The sequence below is a fragment of the Gadus chalcogrammus genome, chromosome 9, assembly GCF_026213295.1.
Source record: "Gadus chalcogrammus isolate NIFS_2021 chromosome 9, NIFS_Gcha_1.0, whole genome shotgun sequence".
NCBI classification, from domain to species: domain Eukaryota; kingdom Metazoa; phylum Chordata; class Actinopteri; order Gadiformes; family Gadidae; genus Gadus; species Gadus chalcogrammus.
In genome coordinates this window covers 15,204,289-15,217,352 of record NC_079420.1, presented here as the reverse complement: position 1 = coordinate 15,217,352, position 13,064 = coordinate 15,204,289, and the positions used below count along the sequence as shown (strand labels likewise).

The 13,064-nt window shown below is 48.7% G+C and overlaps 1 protein-coding gene across 1 annotated transcript in view; it reads right to left on the bottom strand.

Annotated features, from left to right (window-relative positions):
* Window positions 1–310: 310 nt before the first annotated feature.
* The window catches only part of LOC130388632 (neuritin-like protein), a 32,134-nt gene continuing 19,380 nt past the window's right edge, over window positions 311–13,064 (bottom strand). Inside the window, exons 2-3 of the mRNA XM_056598050.1 lie at window positions 4,384–4,531; window positions 311–739 (exon numbers count right to left, since the gene is read on the bottom strand). Coding sequence (XP_056454025.1) covers window positions 469–739; window positions 4,384–4,531 — 419 coding nt within the window. The 3' untranslated portion in view covers window positions 311–468. The remainder of the gene's footprint in view (window positions 740–4,383; window positions 4,532–13,064) is intronic.

Genomic DNA, 13,064 nt, shown 5'->3' with positions numbered 1-13,064 from the left:
CTATACAACTCAAAATTTGTCAATCAGTTTTCCATCAGGGTTTTCATGAGAAGGGATTCTTCATTTTCTCCTCTAATTAACCTTTTTATGTGTGTGTGCGAGCGTGTGTGTGTGTGTGTGTGTGTGTGTGTGTGTGTGTGTGTGTGTGTGTGTGTGTGTGTGTGTGTGTGTGTGTGTGTGTGTGTGTGTGTGTGTGTGTGTGTCTCTGTGTGTTTGTATATATGTACGTCTGTATAAATGATGTGCAGCTGTGTGTGTGTGTGTGTGTGTGTACATGTGTGTATGTGTGCGTTTCTATGTGTGTGCGAGTGTGTGTGTCAATAACCTTGAAGGCAAAGCATACGTGTGGACCAGCGGAGCAGTGCTACTAGAGAGGATGAACATGCAGAAGGTGGACACTGGCGCTAGTCTCTGTGCTCAGGAGAAGAAGTGGAGCAGTCCTGGTGCTGATGGTGGGGGGAGGGTATCTCACTGTATCCATGACAACAGCAACAGCAGAGGGAGGAGAAGCAGGAAGTGGGCGGGGCCGGCCGCGGGGTGGGCGCGGGCTCTCAGGGACTCCTGGTTGATGTCCTCCCGGGGGGCGGGCTGGGCACTGCGGGGGGAGCACATGTCGTACAGGTTCCCTGAGAACTGCATCTTCTTGGACTCCCGGCGCAGAGACTCCCAGACCACGGCCGCCTCCTCCGGACAGCCCGCCATGGCCCCGTTGGCGCAGTCGTGGAACTGGTCCCAGGACCTGGGGACACACACACACACACACACACACACACACACACACATATTCAGGCTACAGCCGGCTCTGTGTGTGTGTGTGTGTGTGTGTGTGTGTGTGTGTGTGTGTGTGTGTGTGTGTGTGTGTGTGTGTGTGTGTGTGTGTGTGTGTGTGTGTGTGTGTGTGGCATTTGGCCCGCATTTGGCCCCATGTCCAAGCCCTAAACAAAAAAGCCTAGCATAGTATTATTTCCTTGAAGAAACACCTCTTATGTCACAACAACCCTCACAAAAATCGTTCAATTAAAATAAGAACTTAAGTGGAGTAATACATAGAAGATAAAGTCACGACACACACGAAATGAGGTCTCACATTGTAAAATAAAAGCATTGCTTTATCATTGTCAATATTTTAGCTTCAAACAGAGTGGAATCTGCCTGGTGGCTTGGCCTAAACATGTCTAGACCTTGGCTTCACATTTAAAACCCAATTTTCCATCTTTGGTGAAATCAAGAGGAGTACATCATCAGTGCTGTAGAGTTGTCACTAACTACTTCATAGCAACTTCAAGTAACGATAACACAAGATGGGATGTGGCCATAGACACACCTTTCTCAATCAGCAAATTCACAGAGGAACAGAAGAGCTTTAACGGCTGATTATGGTTCCACGTCGACGCAAGGGGGTTTACGGACCCATTAGGTCCTTGCGGACCTTCCTTGCGTTCACCGCAAGGGCCTCAACCGTGTCAAAGCACCTGTGTGGTACTTGCATTGCGTCGACGTCGAACCATAATCCGCCTTTACACTCAACATCACGGGAACACTTGTTCCTGTGATGTTGAGAAATCCCATTGAGAACAATGCATCTTTGAAATAAGATAGCTCCCAAATAACTTCTACCCCTGTGAGACATCCGGTCCCAGTCTTGGTGGGACTGTTTTGGGTGGATGGGATCAGGGCCGCTGCTGGCCGTTTCGGTGCCCTACGCAAGCGGAAGGAGGGGGGGAGGGCAGGGGAGCCTCTTTAAATATATTAGGTAAAAACATCTAATTTGCCGAAATTGAGTGATAGGTTATACAGTTAAGAAAAAACAACGGTGGGCTTCTTCATAACTAATATATATTAAAAAAAGTTATTCAATAAAGTAATCATCTTTTTTATTTTTTTGCAAACCTTACTTTTTGGTGCCCCCCCGGGTACTTGGTGCCCTACGCACTCTGCGTTGGGCCTGACTTTTAGGCTCCTACAGGTACGGCTGAACGGAGGCTGGGCCTCAGGGCCGTGAGGCACACGCACTGTGCAGCTGCCCAACCACGGCTGGCCGCCACGGAGGCGGTCAGCTGATCAGTCTGAGCAGACTGAGCCTTTCCTGCCTTCCAGAGACAAGAGTTCAAACCAAACCTCTCTGACAAAGGGCGGGAGAGGAGCTGCAGCAATGTAAAAAGGGAACAATGACGTTTATTTTTAACATTGAAGCACGTAAACCTATTCTACAAGAAACCGCAAATTAAAAGATAAACTGGCAGGGCTTTAGCTAGCAGAGATCACCAAATTGTGCTGCCAGCCTTGAATGGTTTCCGTCTGCATCAGAAATAGCAGTAGCAGTGGGTTTCTTCGCCTGCCTCTTCATATTACGAAGGCTTTTTATACTTGTGCTTTATTTGAACAAAACACAATTCACAATTTCCTTCCGTCTGTCTTCCCCTCTTTCTTTTCTCATGATGAAATTGTGCGTCAAAAAAAGTCCTCCAAATTCCGTTTGCTATTCTTACGGCAAAGAGGTTTTTTCCATCTCCTTCGTTAGTTTGGAGCGCGAGGGAAAGTTTCTAGTGGCAGAGAGTCTTTTGTGAAGATATTGAAAATATAAGCAGTCGTGCACTCCTGGGACGATCTCAAGGAGCCGCAGCCTTGGCCTAGTTGCATAACTCCCATTCACACTGCAGTGTTGTGACAGTGTGCCTGTGTGTGTGTGTGTGTGTGTGTGTGTGTGTGTGTGTGTGTGTGTGTGTGTGTGTGTGTGTGTGTGTGTGTGTGTGTGTGTGTGTGTGGAGGAGGGGGGAATTTGCAAGCCTATAAAACCATGTATGTATGTATCGATGTATGTAAGTGTGTGTGTGTCTGTGTGTGTGTACGTGTGTTTTTTTGTGTGGTTGCATGCGTGTGTACCTATGTATGCATGTGTTTGTGTATGTGTGATTTTGGGTTTGTGAGAGTGCGTGCGTGTATGCTTTTGTGTGTGTGTGTGTGTATGTGTGTAAGAGAGTGTGTGTGTGTGTAAGAGAGTGTGTGTGTGTGTGTGTGTGTGTTTTTGTGTGTGTGCGTGTGTGTGTGTGTGCGTGTGTGTGTGTGTGTGTGTGTGTGTGTGTGTGTGTGTGTGTGTTTATGTGTGTGCGATCGCATCCACAAGTGTGTATGTGTGTGTGTGTGTGTGTGTGTGTGTGTGTGTGTGTGTGTGTGTGTGTGTGTGTGTGTGTGTGTGTGTGTGTGTGTGTGTGTGTGTGTGTCAAGCCGATCTTCAGAACCTCCTCATTACCAGCCTTGAAGTACAGGGGCGGAGGTGAAAGGTGAAAGGTCAGGGCAGATTATAAAGATGAGGAGGAGAGAACTGAGAATGTAGGAGTAGGGAACCAGGATCCACTGTGAACATGGACGAGTTTAGAAGGGAGCAACGAAAGGTGTGTGTGACTGCGTGTGACTGTGTGTGACTGTGTGTGACTGTGTGTGTGTGTTCACAGATACTCTTTGTAGCAACAACCTGAATCTAGGGTGTGTGACCTGCTGGATTAGCCATTTAATTGGTACCGCAAGGAATAGAGTTGACAACCGCAGGATGGTAACATGCAATGCCTGAATCTGGGTGTCACACACACACACACACACACACACACACACACACACACACACACACACGCACGCACGCACGCACGCACGCACGCACGCACGCACGCACGCACGCACGCACACACACACACACACACACACACACATACACACACACACAAACACACGCACACAAACACACACGCACACACAAGCGCACACGTCAACACTAACGTACCAAAACACACACACACACACACACACAAACACACGCACACACACATACACCCATCCACCAACGCACACACTCACACACACATCCGCCGTGAGGTTGTTGGTTCGATGGCCCTTTACCCAGCCTTCCTCTGCGGTTCACGCCGCTAGGATCCTCCGTTAGATCTTCATTCCTGACTTCAGTACTCTGCATCATATTTACAGCTGGAGGGAATGTGAACTCAAACAGATCAAGCTACATTTATGTACGATCAGTACATCAGTACAAGTGGATGTCTTTTTTTAACAGCCCTTGAACTTTTTTAAATCAAGGGCTGTTGTTTTGCCGGGCCAGTAGTCCTAAGATGTTTGGATAATTACGATCATATCCAGAGCAATTTCATCAAATATTTGGAAAATAACTTATTCAATGACTTCAATGAAATGAATCTTCAAAAGTCAGGAGTCAAACACTGTGACCGTTACATTGGTGGGACGCCCCGTCAGAAAAACATCGAGGGAAATTCAAACTCCTCAGGGACCAAACGCCCCAGGGTTCACCTCTCACCCTGAGGCTCCAGAGCGGCTCCTGGTCCCATGGCTCTCTGAATGATGAGCGGCTGACCCACTGACCTGCAGATGGAGTGTAGTCCGTGGGCGTCTTCGTCCTGCCGCGCCCCGTCCGTCAGGCTGTCCCCCAGGCTCATCAGACACTGGGCGAAGCCCTTGTAGATGGAGTGACACCTCCTGGCCGACGCCCCCACCGGACACTGGCTCAGCACTGCACACATACGCACACACGCACACAAATATCGTACATGCACGCACAAGCAAGCACACACACACACACACACACACACACACACACACACACACACACACACACACACACACACACACACACACACACACACACACACACACACACACACACACACACACACACACACACACACGTAGACACGTACATACAAACACACAGCAAAATAGATTAGATTTCGATGAGATACAACTTTATTAATCCCAGCCCAGCAGCAGTGGAAAAACACAGGAAAAAATACAATAGAATAAAAGTACAAAATACAAAAATAAATGCTTAGGTAAATGCTAAACTAAATGCTAAAGTAAGGTTAAGACAAGACAAACAGAAAGTAGGCACTGACACACACACACACACACGCACGCACGCACGCACGCACGCACGCACGCACGCACGCACGCACGCACGCACGCACGCACGCACGCACGCACGCACGCACACACACACACACACACACACACACACACACACACACACACACACACATGTGATGTATAAATATCTTTGTTCCAGGTTGCACCCTTTTTAAAGTCACAACAACACACACACACACGCACTAGCACACAAACACAAACAAATACAAACCCTCAAACACATGCACATGATCACACACACACAGGTATAAACGCAGTCATGCAAACAGGCATAGAGAAACACATGTCTGGATGTCTAATTCATATTGGGGAATTATGTGTTTTCCTTTTTGAACGTAGGAGAAATATTTTTGTTTATTAGGAGAGCTTTTCAAAGGTAAATCGTGAGAAAGATCGAAAGAGATAGAAATGGAGAGAGTGGCAAGAGAGAGACAGAGATAGACAGAGAGAGATAGAGCAAGAGAGGGAAAGAGATAGATTAGGAGAGACGAGAGATCGAGCATGAGAGAGAGAGGGAGAGAGAGAGAGAGAGAGAGAGAGAGAGAGAGAGAGAGAGAGAGAGAGAGAGAGCAGGACAGAGAGAGATCGAGCAAGATAGAGAAAACAGAGAGAGAGAAAGAGAGACGAGAGAAGGAGAGATAGAGAGAGGGAGAGTGACAAAGAGAAAGAGAGAAAGAGAGAGTGAGCAAGCGAGATAGTGTATCTCAGGAGCGTGTAAGAAAAGTTATTGGCACAGATAGTGGCTGGTGACCCCAAGCTCACAGACTTAACGACGACTGAGAGAAGCGCTGTGGACCTGCCAGCCCCACTTGGCTTCAGGTCCCTCCAGCTCAATTAATAATACAGAGATGGGGACGGGAGCGGCCTTCACCCAGACCGCAAGGAGACCAGAGCCAGGCAGGAGAACCAGCGTGTCACGGTAACAAAAGGTACAATGTAAAAGAAAATGAGAAAAAAGTTAAGTTAAGTTAATCACTCTTTTAAATTATGTGAATTTCATTACAATGTTGGGAAATCCCTAGACTGCTGTGTTTATCATGCACATGGCAGCCTGCCAGAGTAGGACAGGAGCATATAGTCCCGAAGACACACTCACACACGCACACTCATACACGCAGAGTCACACATGCACACTCACACAGAGATGCAAACACAGACTAAGTCATTACGTTTGTACATTGTCATTAAATATGCCTCATCAAAGTGTGTCTCTCTGCTTAAGACATATTTTGCATTGTCAAAGAGATGAATATTTCATTGTATTTTTATTTTCATGTTTGCTCTAAAACAAACCTCTCAAGTGGCCGGGCGTACACTTTATACCTTTATAAGAAGAGACACAATGATAAATAAACACAAAACCAAACATGGATGCGGTACCTGCTGTTTCACGGTGACTCTACACAGTCCCCTAAATAATAGAGTCCTCTCTCTGGGAGTTAACTAGCTGAGTCTGGATGGAGTCATTAGTCATTCCCCTCCAACAGCAGCGTGCGGGGAGCGTTGGAGGAGACAAAAGGACCTCAAGGCAGCCAATGGAGCCGCAGTGAGCCCAAGATGTAACAAAACAGTTTTCCATCCCTCTTAATGCTTCTTAACGTGACCTCCCCCCCAATCCTCCCAGTCATCTCCCACCTTCCCTCTGCTTCCTATGGGCTCTTCTGATGTTCTCCCCGTTGCCTCCGTTCTGCTGTGTGACCCAGAAAACGTCCCACCTCATGTGGCTCCCGCTGATAACAAAGAGCACTAGCTAGCCTTTTGAAACGGCTGGCAGACGGCTGGCGGATGTGAGGATGAACAGAGAGGGAACGAGAGAGAGAGACAGAGAGAGAGAGAGAGAGAGAGAGAGAGAGAGAGAGATAGAGAGAGAATGTGTGTGTGTGTGTGTGCGTGTGTGCATGCTCAGAGTGCGTGTTTTGTGTGCATGCTCAGAGTGCGTGTTTTGTGTGCATGCCTGCTTCTGCATATATAGGTGTGTGCGAGCGTGTGTGTGTGTGTGTGTGTGTTTCAGTGCATATGTATGTATTGGCATGTTAGCTATACATCATATTAGCATGTATCAGATATAGCCAACTTGAGTCGTCATGTATCCCTCAGGTGTGAGTGAGTGAGTGAGTGAGTGAGTGAGTGAGTGAGTGAGTGAGTGAGTGAGTGAGTGAGTGAGTGAGTGAGTGAGTGAGTGAGTGAGTGAGTGACTGACTGAGTGACTGAGTGACTGACTGAGTGACTGAGTGAGTGAGTGAGCGTGCACGTCAAAAGTTTGTCTGAGTAACTTTGTCCCCTTGCTCTCCTGCTGCCTGTCTGCTCAGACTAACTCTGTTTCCTGCCCCTTCTTCACATGAGGGCGGAGAAACATTGATACGATGTTTCCTCCGTCTCTCTCTGTCGCCATCTGTCCTGCACTCCCCTCCGTCCTCAATGTTGAGTCCATCTGGAAACCCCTTCATCTTCCTCTGCGTCTAGCCCTCGCCGGCCTGCTGAGATTCTAATTTTCTAAAATACAATTATTATCGTTATTAGTTTCAGTGCGACGCCGTGACCAACCCAGATCAACCAGGAGGACTGCTCTGACGTTATGATGTTAACTTTTACTGAGAAGTAGATTTACAGAAACGTTAGAGCAGGAGGTGCTGACTGGGAAAAGGAGTAGGAGGAGGAGGTAGGGGGGGAGGAGGAGAAGGAGGAGGAGGAGGAGGAGGGGGAGGAGATGGCGGAGGTGCTGGGGAAAAGGAGGAGAAGGTTTAGGAGGAGGAGGAGGGGAAAAGGAGGAGAAGGTTAAGGAGGAGGAGGAGGAGGAGGGGGAGGAGATGGAGGAGGAGGGGGGGGAGGTGCTGGGGAAAAGAAGGAGAAGGTTGAGGAGGAGGAGGAGGAGGAGGAGGAGGAGGAGGAGGAGGAGGAGGAGGAGGGGAAAAGGAGGAGTTGGTAGGTATTGGGAGGAAGTGGTGGAGGAGGACTCGGTGGGGAAAAGGAGGAGGAGGAGGAGGAGGTGGTGGGGGGGAGAAGGAGCAGATGGAGGAGGTTGGGAACATGGGATCTTGTTTCATCATGGTATCCAAAACGATCCACACATGTCCTGCTGATGGGAAATCTGGGACAAGCTGGTATGTCCTTGAACAAAGGAAGAAGAAAAAGAAAGGGGAAGAGGAAGAGGAGGAGGAGGAGATGGAGGAGGAGGAAGAGGCTGAGGCAGCGTTTCCTGAAGAGCAGGAGCGTCCCGGGTGGAGGAGAGACCATGACTCATTATTTGGCCTCTCACCTGGATGCAGCGCGGTGTAATTAAACCACCCACAGTGAGCAGTTATGGCGCCGTTATGTACTAACTGTGCAATGTCACGAACAGAGCGAACAGGGGGGCAAAGCCTACCTCCCCTCTCCTCCTCCTCCTCCTCCTCCTCCTCCTCCTCCTCCTCCTCCCCCTCCTCCTCCTCCTCCTCCTCCCCCTCCCCCTCCCCCTCCCCCTCCCCCTCCTCCTCCTCCTCCCCCTCCCCCTCCCCCTCCTCCTCCTCCTCCTCCTCCTCTACCTCCTCTTCGTCCATAGCCCTATGCAGGTGGCAGGTGAACAGGAGATGCTAATTGGAGAAGACAGAGGATCACTAGGAAGTCTTTCCCATCTCCCCCGGGACCGGCATTTTAATGTTTAATAAGTCCCAGGTTTTTTTTGCTTTTTTTCTGGAGCAGCAAACCTATTGACTGCAGGAGGATTGTTCACGGGCTGGAGATTATTGGCTTCACTCATTCACATCAAGTTTTAATGAATACCTGCAGAGCAAATAAGGGTGTGTGTGAGTGTGAGTGTGTGTCTGTGCGTGCGGGCATGTGTGTGCGTGCGTGCGTGCATGTGTGTGTGTGTGTGTGTGTGAGTGTGTGTGTGTGTGAGTGTGTGTGTGTGAGTGCAGTGCATAAAAGCATATTGGAAAAGTAAAATAACTTTCCCTTGTTGGCGTGACACCAAACACCATAAAGTTTGAACACGATTTCCATGCATTTCATTTCTGACTGCACCTGGCAGCATGATGAGGTAAACCTTACTTAGTTGGAGGCTTGGATCTAATATATTGTGCTGGAGAATAAATCATTTGTTGCCAACGCTGGAGGTGATAGCCCCATGCGGTAAAGGAGCTATTAAGCCCAGAGCTTTAGCAAACAGGAGGTTGGCTTTGGATGTTCATATCGAACATCCAGCAGCATGTGGATACACTTGGTCCAGCAGAAGTGGATACACTTCCCCTCGCTCCATCGCCTTGTTGGATCGAGGGGAACTCTCACGGCCGACGATAAACCCTCTGCCAGGATGGATGGGGAGGAGCCCCTTCCTCAGCACAACATTGATTGTCTATGAAGGATGGTCTTCCTCACAGTTAACCGACACGCACAACAACCAACGACAGACCAACAACTGAGAACAACTTCTCTTGAATAAAACACGAAGCGGTCCTATTTCTCTCTTTAATAATGTTAAGATAAACATTATTATTATTATTACTATCACTACAAAATCACTGATGCATAATTGAGATTTAGTAAATACAATGACGATGACAAGGAGGAGATAATGTTGATAATTGCAACGACGAATGGATCTTAACAGTGCTCAAAATACGTTTTCAGAGAGGCCCCTCGACAAACACGGTTGTTGATCTCTTAACATTTACCATGGGTCTGATACTTTTATTCACCAGGGCACAGATAGTGATCTCCACTGACTAAAGATCAGACCCATAGTTAGTCTGATCAGTGAAACCAATGTTTATCCCATGATGAAGCCTCACATTTACTCCCCCTGTACACTGGAATAGGCTCACTAGTAACTAGTAACTACAGAACCAGCCACACCAAAAAGGACTTCATCACAACGGTAAAAGAGTAGACAAGAAAACAGCTTTAGGTCATTAGAGGAGACTGTATGTCCATTCTAAGTATGTCTGTCTACGTCTGTCTGCTTGTCTGCACACTTGCAGTGCTCATATAACAGCCTGCTACAACTGTGTGGCACCGACCAGACACATACGTAAGAAGTAACTCCAGTCTCCAGATCAATGACAATAACGAGACTCCAGCAAGTCCATTCAGGTGAACTCACTGTGATGTGCCGGGACACTTTGGCTCAATGGAGTGTGTGACAACTTATTGAACTGTGCTATGATTGCATTGATCGAAAAACTTTTTATAACAAAAAAAGAGTCCTCTTTAGTTCATGTGAATTTCTTACAATTATTCACTTCATACAGATCCCCACTTTTCTATTTGATGTTGCAGGCCAAGCCATTCTCAGAGCAGAATGAGAGGTACAGGCCTGTTTGGTGTCACTAGACGTGTTTGAGTGGCTGTGTAATGTTATGGTGCTATTCCCCAGACATGCCCACTGTTCGCTTCATAGGCGTCTAATGAGTTCCTCTCGCACGTCTGATGGCGACTGCTTTGGAGGGCGCAAAAAAAGGCAGAAAACGAAACCTTGATGAAAATACTAGGAATGCTACTTTCTCCTTCGACTTGAGGTAAAATAATCAATCATACTTGACATAGTATAGAAACTGTAGAAACTACAGTTAATTCAAACTACAACTTATGTAAAGAAAATAGTGGGACTTGCACTGCATCTTTCAGAACAAATTGCACTGGCCAAATAATCATAACCATGGTGACCCAAATCTCACTAATAACACCTATCAAATGCATTCGGCAACTATAAACAAGAACCAAATATTTCATAATTATTCTAATCAAATCATTATTTAACAAACTTTGAATGGCATGTGTACGTATTTTTTTTATGTCCCTATTGTGTGGGATATATTCTTCTTCTTTATATATATTTGCTTTGAATCCATTTTATTTTGATGATTTATTGAGGAGCACAGGGAGTCTAAAGTCGGAGTGACATTGACTTGACACAACGTTACAGCTTGGCCTTCATTTAAATCAGCACTTAAGCAAATATATTCCTGGTCTCAACTCGGCTCATTACTACTCCCAGTCTTTTATTCCTTCATCAATAATCAATTGCTAATGGATTATGGAAGCCTGAAGATTAATATAAAGTGGCTATTTAAGGGTTTTGTTCTTATAAATGCAAACACATTTGAGGGTATTTAGGGAGACAAGAGGGACTCTGGTAAACAAAGAGAGGAGAAGGCTGATCAGACATGGGCAAATCCTTCACAGCTACACACTCCTCCACACACAACAAACAGAATATCACATGTGTCCAAGAGGAGCATGATTGAATAAGAATGTATGGTCAGTAAATATTACTGTAGCTTATCTAATGTCTACTATAAAACCTATTCTATTCCATTCTATTCTGTTGCACAAACGCAACACATAGTGATCTATTCATGAATCTGCAGAGGCAGACTGGATCTTTGCTGACTGGACATAAATGCTGCTGATGCCTGCTGCTCACCTTACACACGTGCACATCTGCAGGCACGCACACACACACAAACACACATGGACACACACACTCACACACACACACACACACACACACACACACACACACACACACACACACACACACACACACACACACGCACACACGCACACACACACACACACACGCAACACACACACACACACACACACACACGCACACACACACACACACACACACACACACACACACACACACACACACACACACACACACACACACACACACACACACACACACACACACACACGCTCAAACAAACTGCTGTAGCTAAGGTGATACATCCAGACGCATCCCAATTGATTAGTCCTGAGGCTATTTTTCTTCAGGTGTCAATCCATTGCTGAATGATGCTTAGAGTTCCTTTTGACCCCCAACCAACCCCACCACCATCCCATCTCACAAAAAAGCACATACACACACGCTTACACACACACGTTTACACACACATGGATACACATGTACACACACTGTGGCAACCCGGTCCCAACCCCTCGGGCCAGGCGGCCCAGGGGAGGGGTTGTGGAGGGCGTGTACCGCCGGTATCCAGCAGACGGAGCCAGAGGGCGTCCATTACGTCACCCTAATCGGCCGAATAGAGGACACCCTTTAAAAGGCTGTGTCTCGTGTTCTTACCGGCTTCACCGACTCGCGACCGGTGAAGGACCAAGCCTCCTGGATCGGGTGTTGATCGATCACACCATCCGTCAGCTCCCGCCAGATGCCGGGACAACCCTCGCCAACAACCACCCCGACACGGTGGACGAGCTGGTCCGGCAGCTCGAGAACTGACAGGTGGCTCAACAGCTCAGTGTCAGCACCCGGAACCCATCGCGGCCCGCCGAGCTGCGTAGGGATCGCAACAACCTTTCGGTTCTTGCGATCAGTCGACAGGTGCGACAGTCGCCCCTACCGAGGCCGCCGACCTTCTCCCCGGAACCCCGTGAGGATCGAGGGTGCTACAGCTGCGGGACGGACCGGGCACCTAGCCCGACAGTGTACCGGAAACAGGGATGTGTCCGTGCCTTCGGCCTTCGCCCACGGGGGACGGTCCGGATCGTGTCTCCTGGCCACCTGATGGTCACATCAGAAACCCGAGGCCCCAACTCTCCCTGTGCGGGTAGGGAATAAGGACACTGAGGCCCTCCTGGATACCGGCAGTGTAGTGACCCTCCTACGCCCAGACCTAGAGGGGGGACGGCGGGGCGAGCCAATAGAGGTCGCTTGTGTGCATGGGGACACCCGCAAGTATGAGACTTGTCATGTGGTCGTGCGGACCCCCCGAGGGGTGTATGTGACACGGGCGGGGATCGTGCCCAACCTTCCCGTACCACTACTCATAGGCAGGGACTACCCCATATTCCACCGACTGTGGAACCCCGTCCCGGGTTCCCGACCCCTGCGGGACCAGCCACGACGGCCCGGACGAACTGGCCGACCCGCTTATTGGGCTGGCCCCCTCAACCCCAGCGGAATCGTCAGCGGAGGACGGCGGGACCGAGGGGGACGGACCCACCCCTCCGGGTACCCAAACACACTCGACGGGAGGCCCCACCGAGCGGAATCGGCGGGACCACCCCTGGACAGTCCGGATACCCTAACGGCTACCGAGCAGACCGGCAACCGAGCTCCCCTTTTCGGATTTGTTCCCGACCGGGGGGGGGGGGGAACGGATCGACCCGGACAG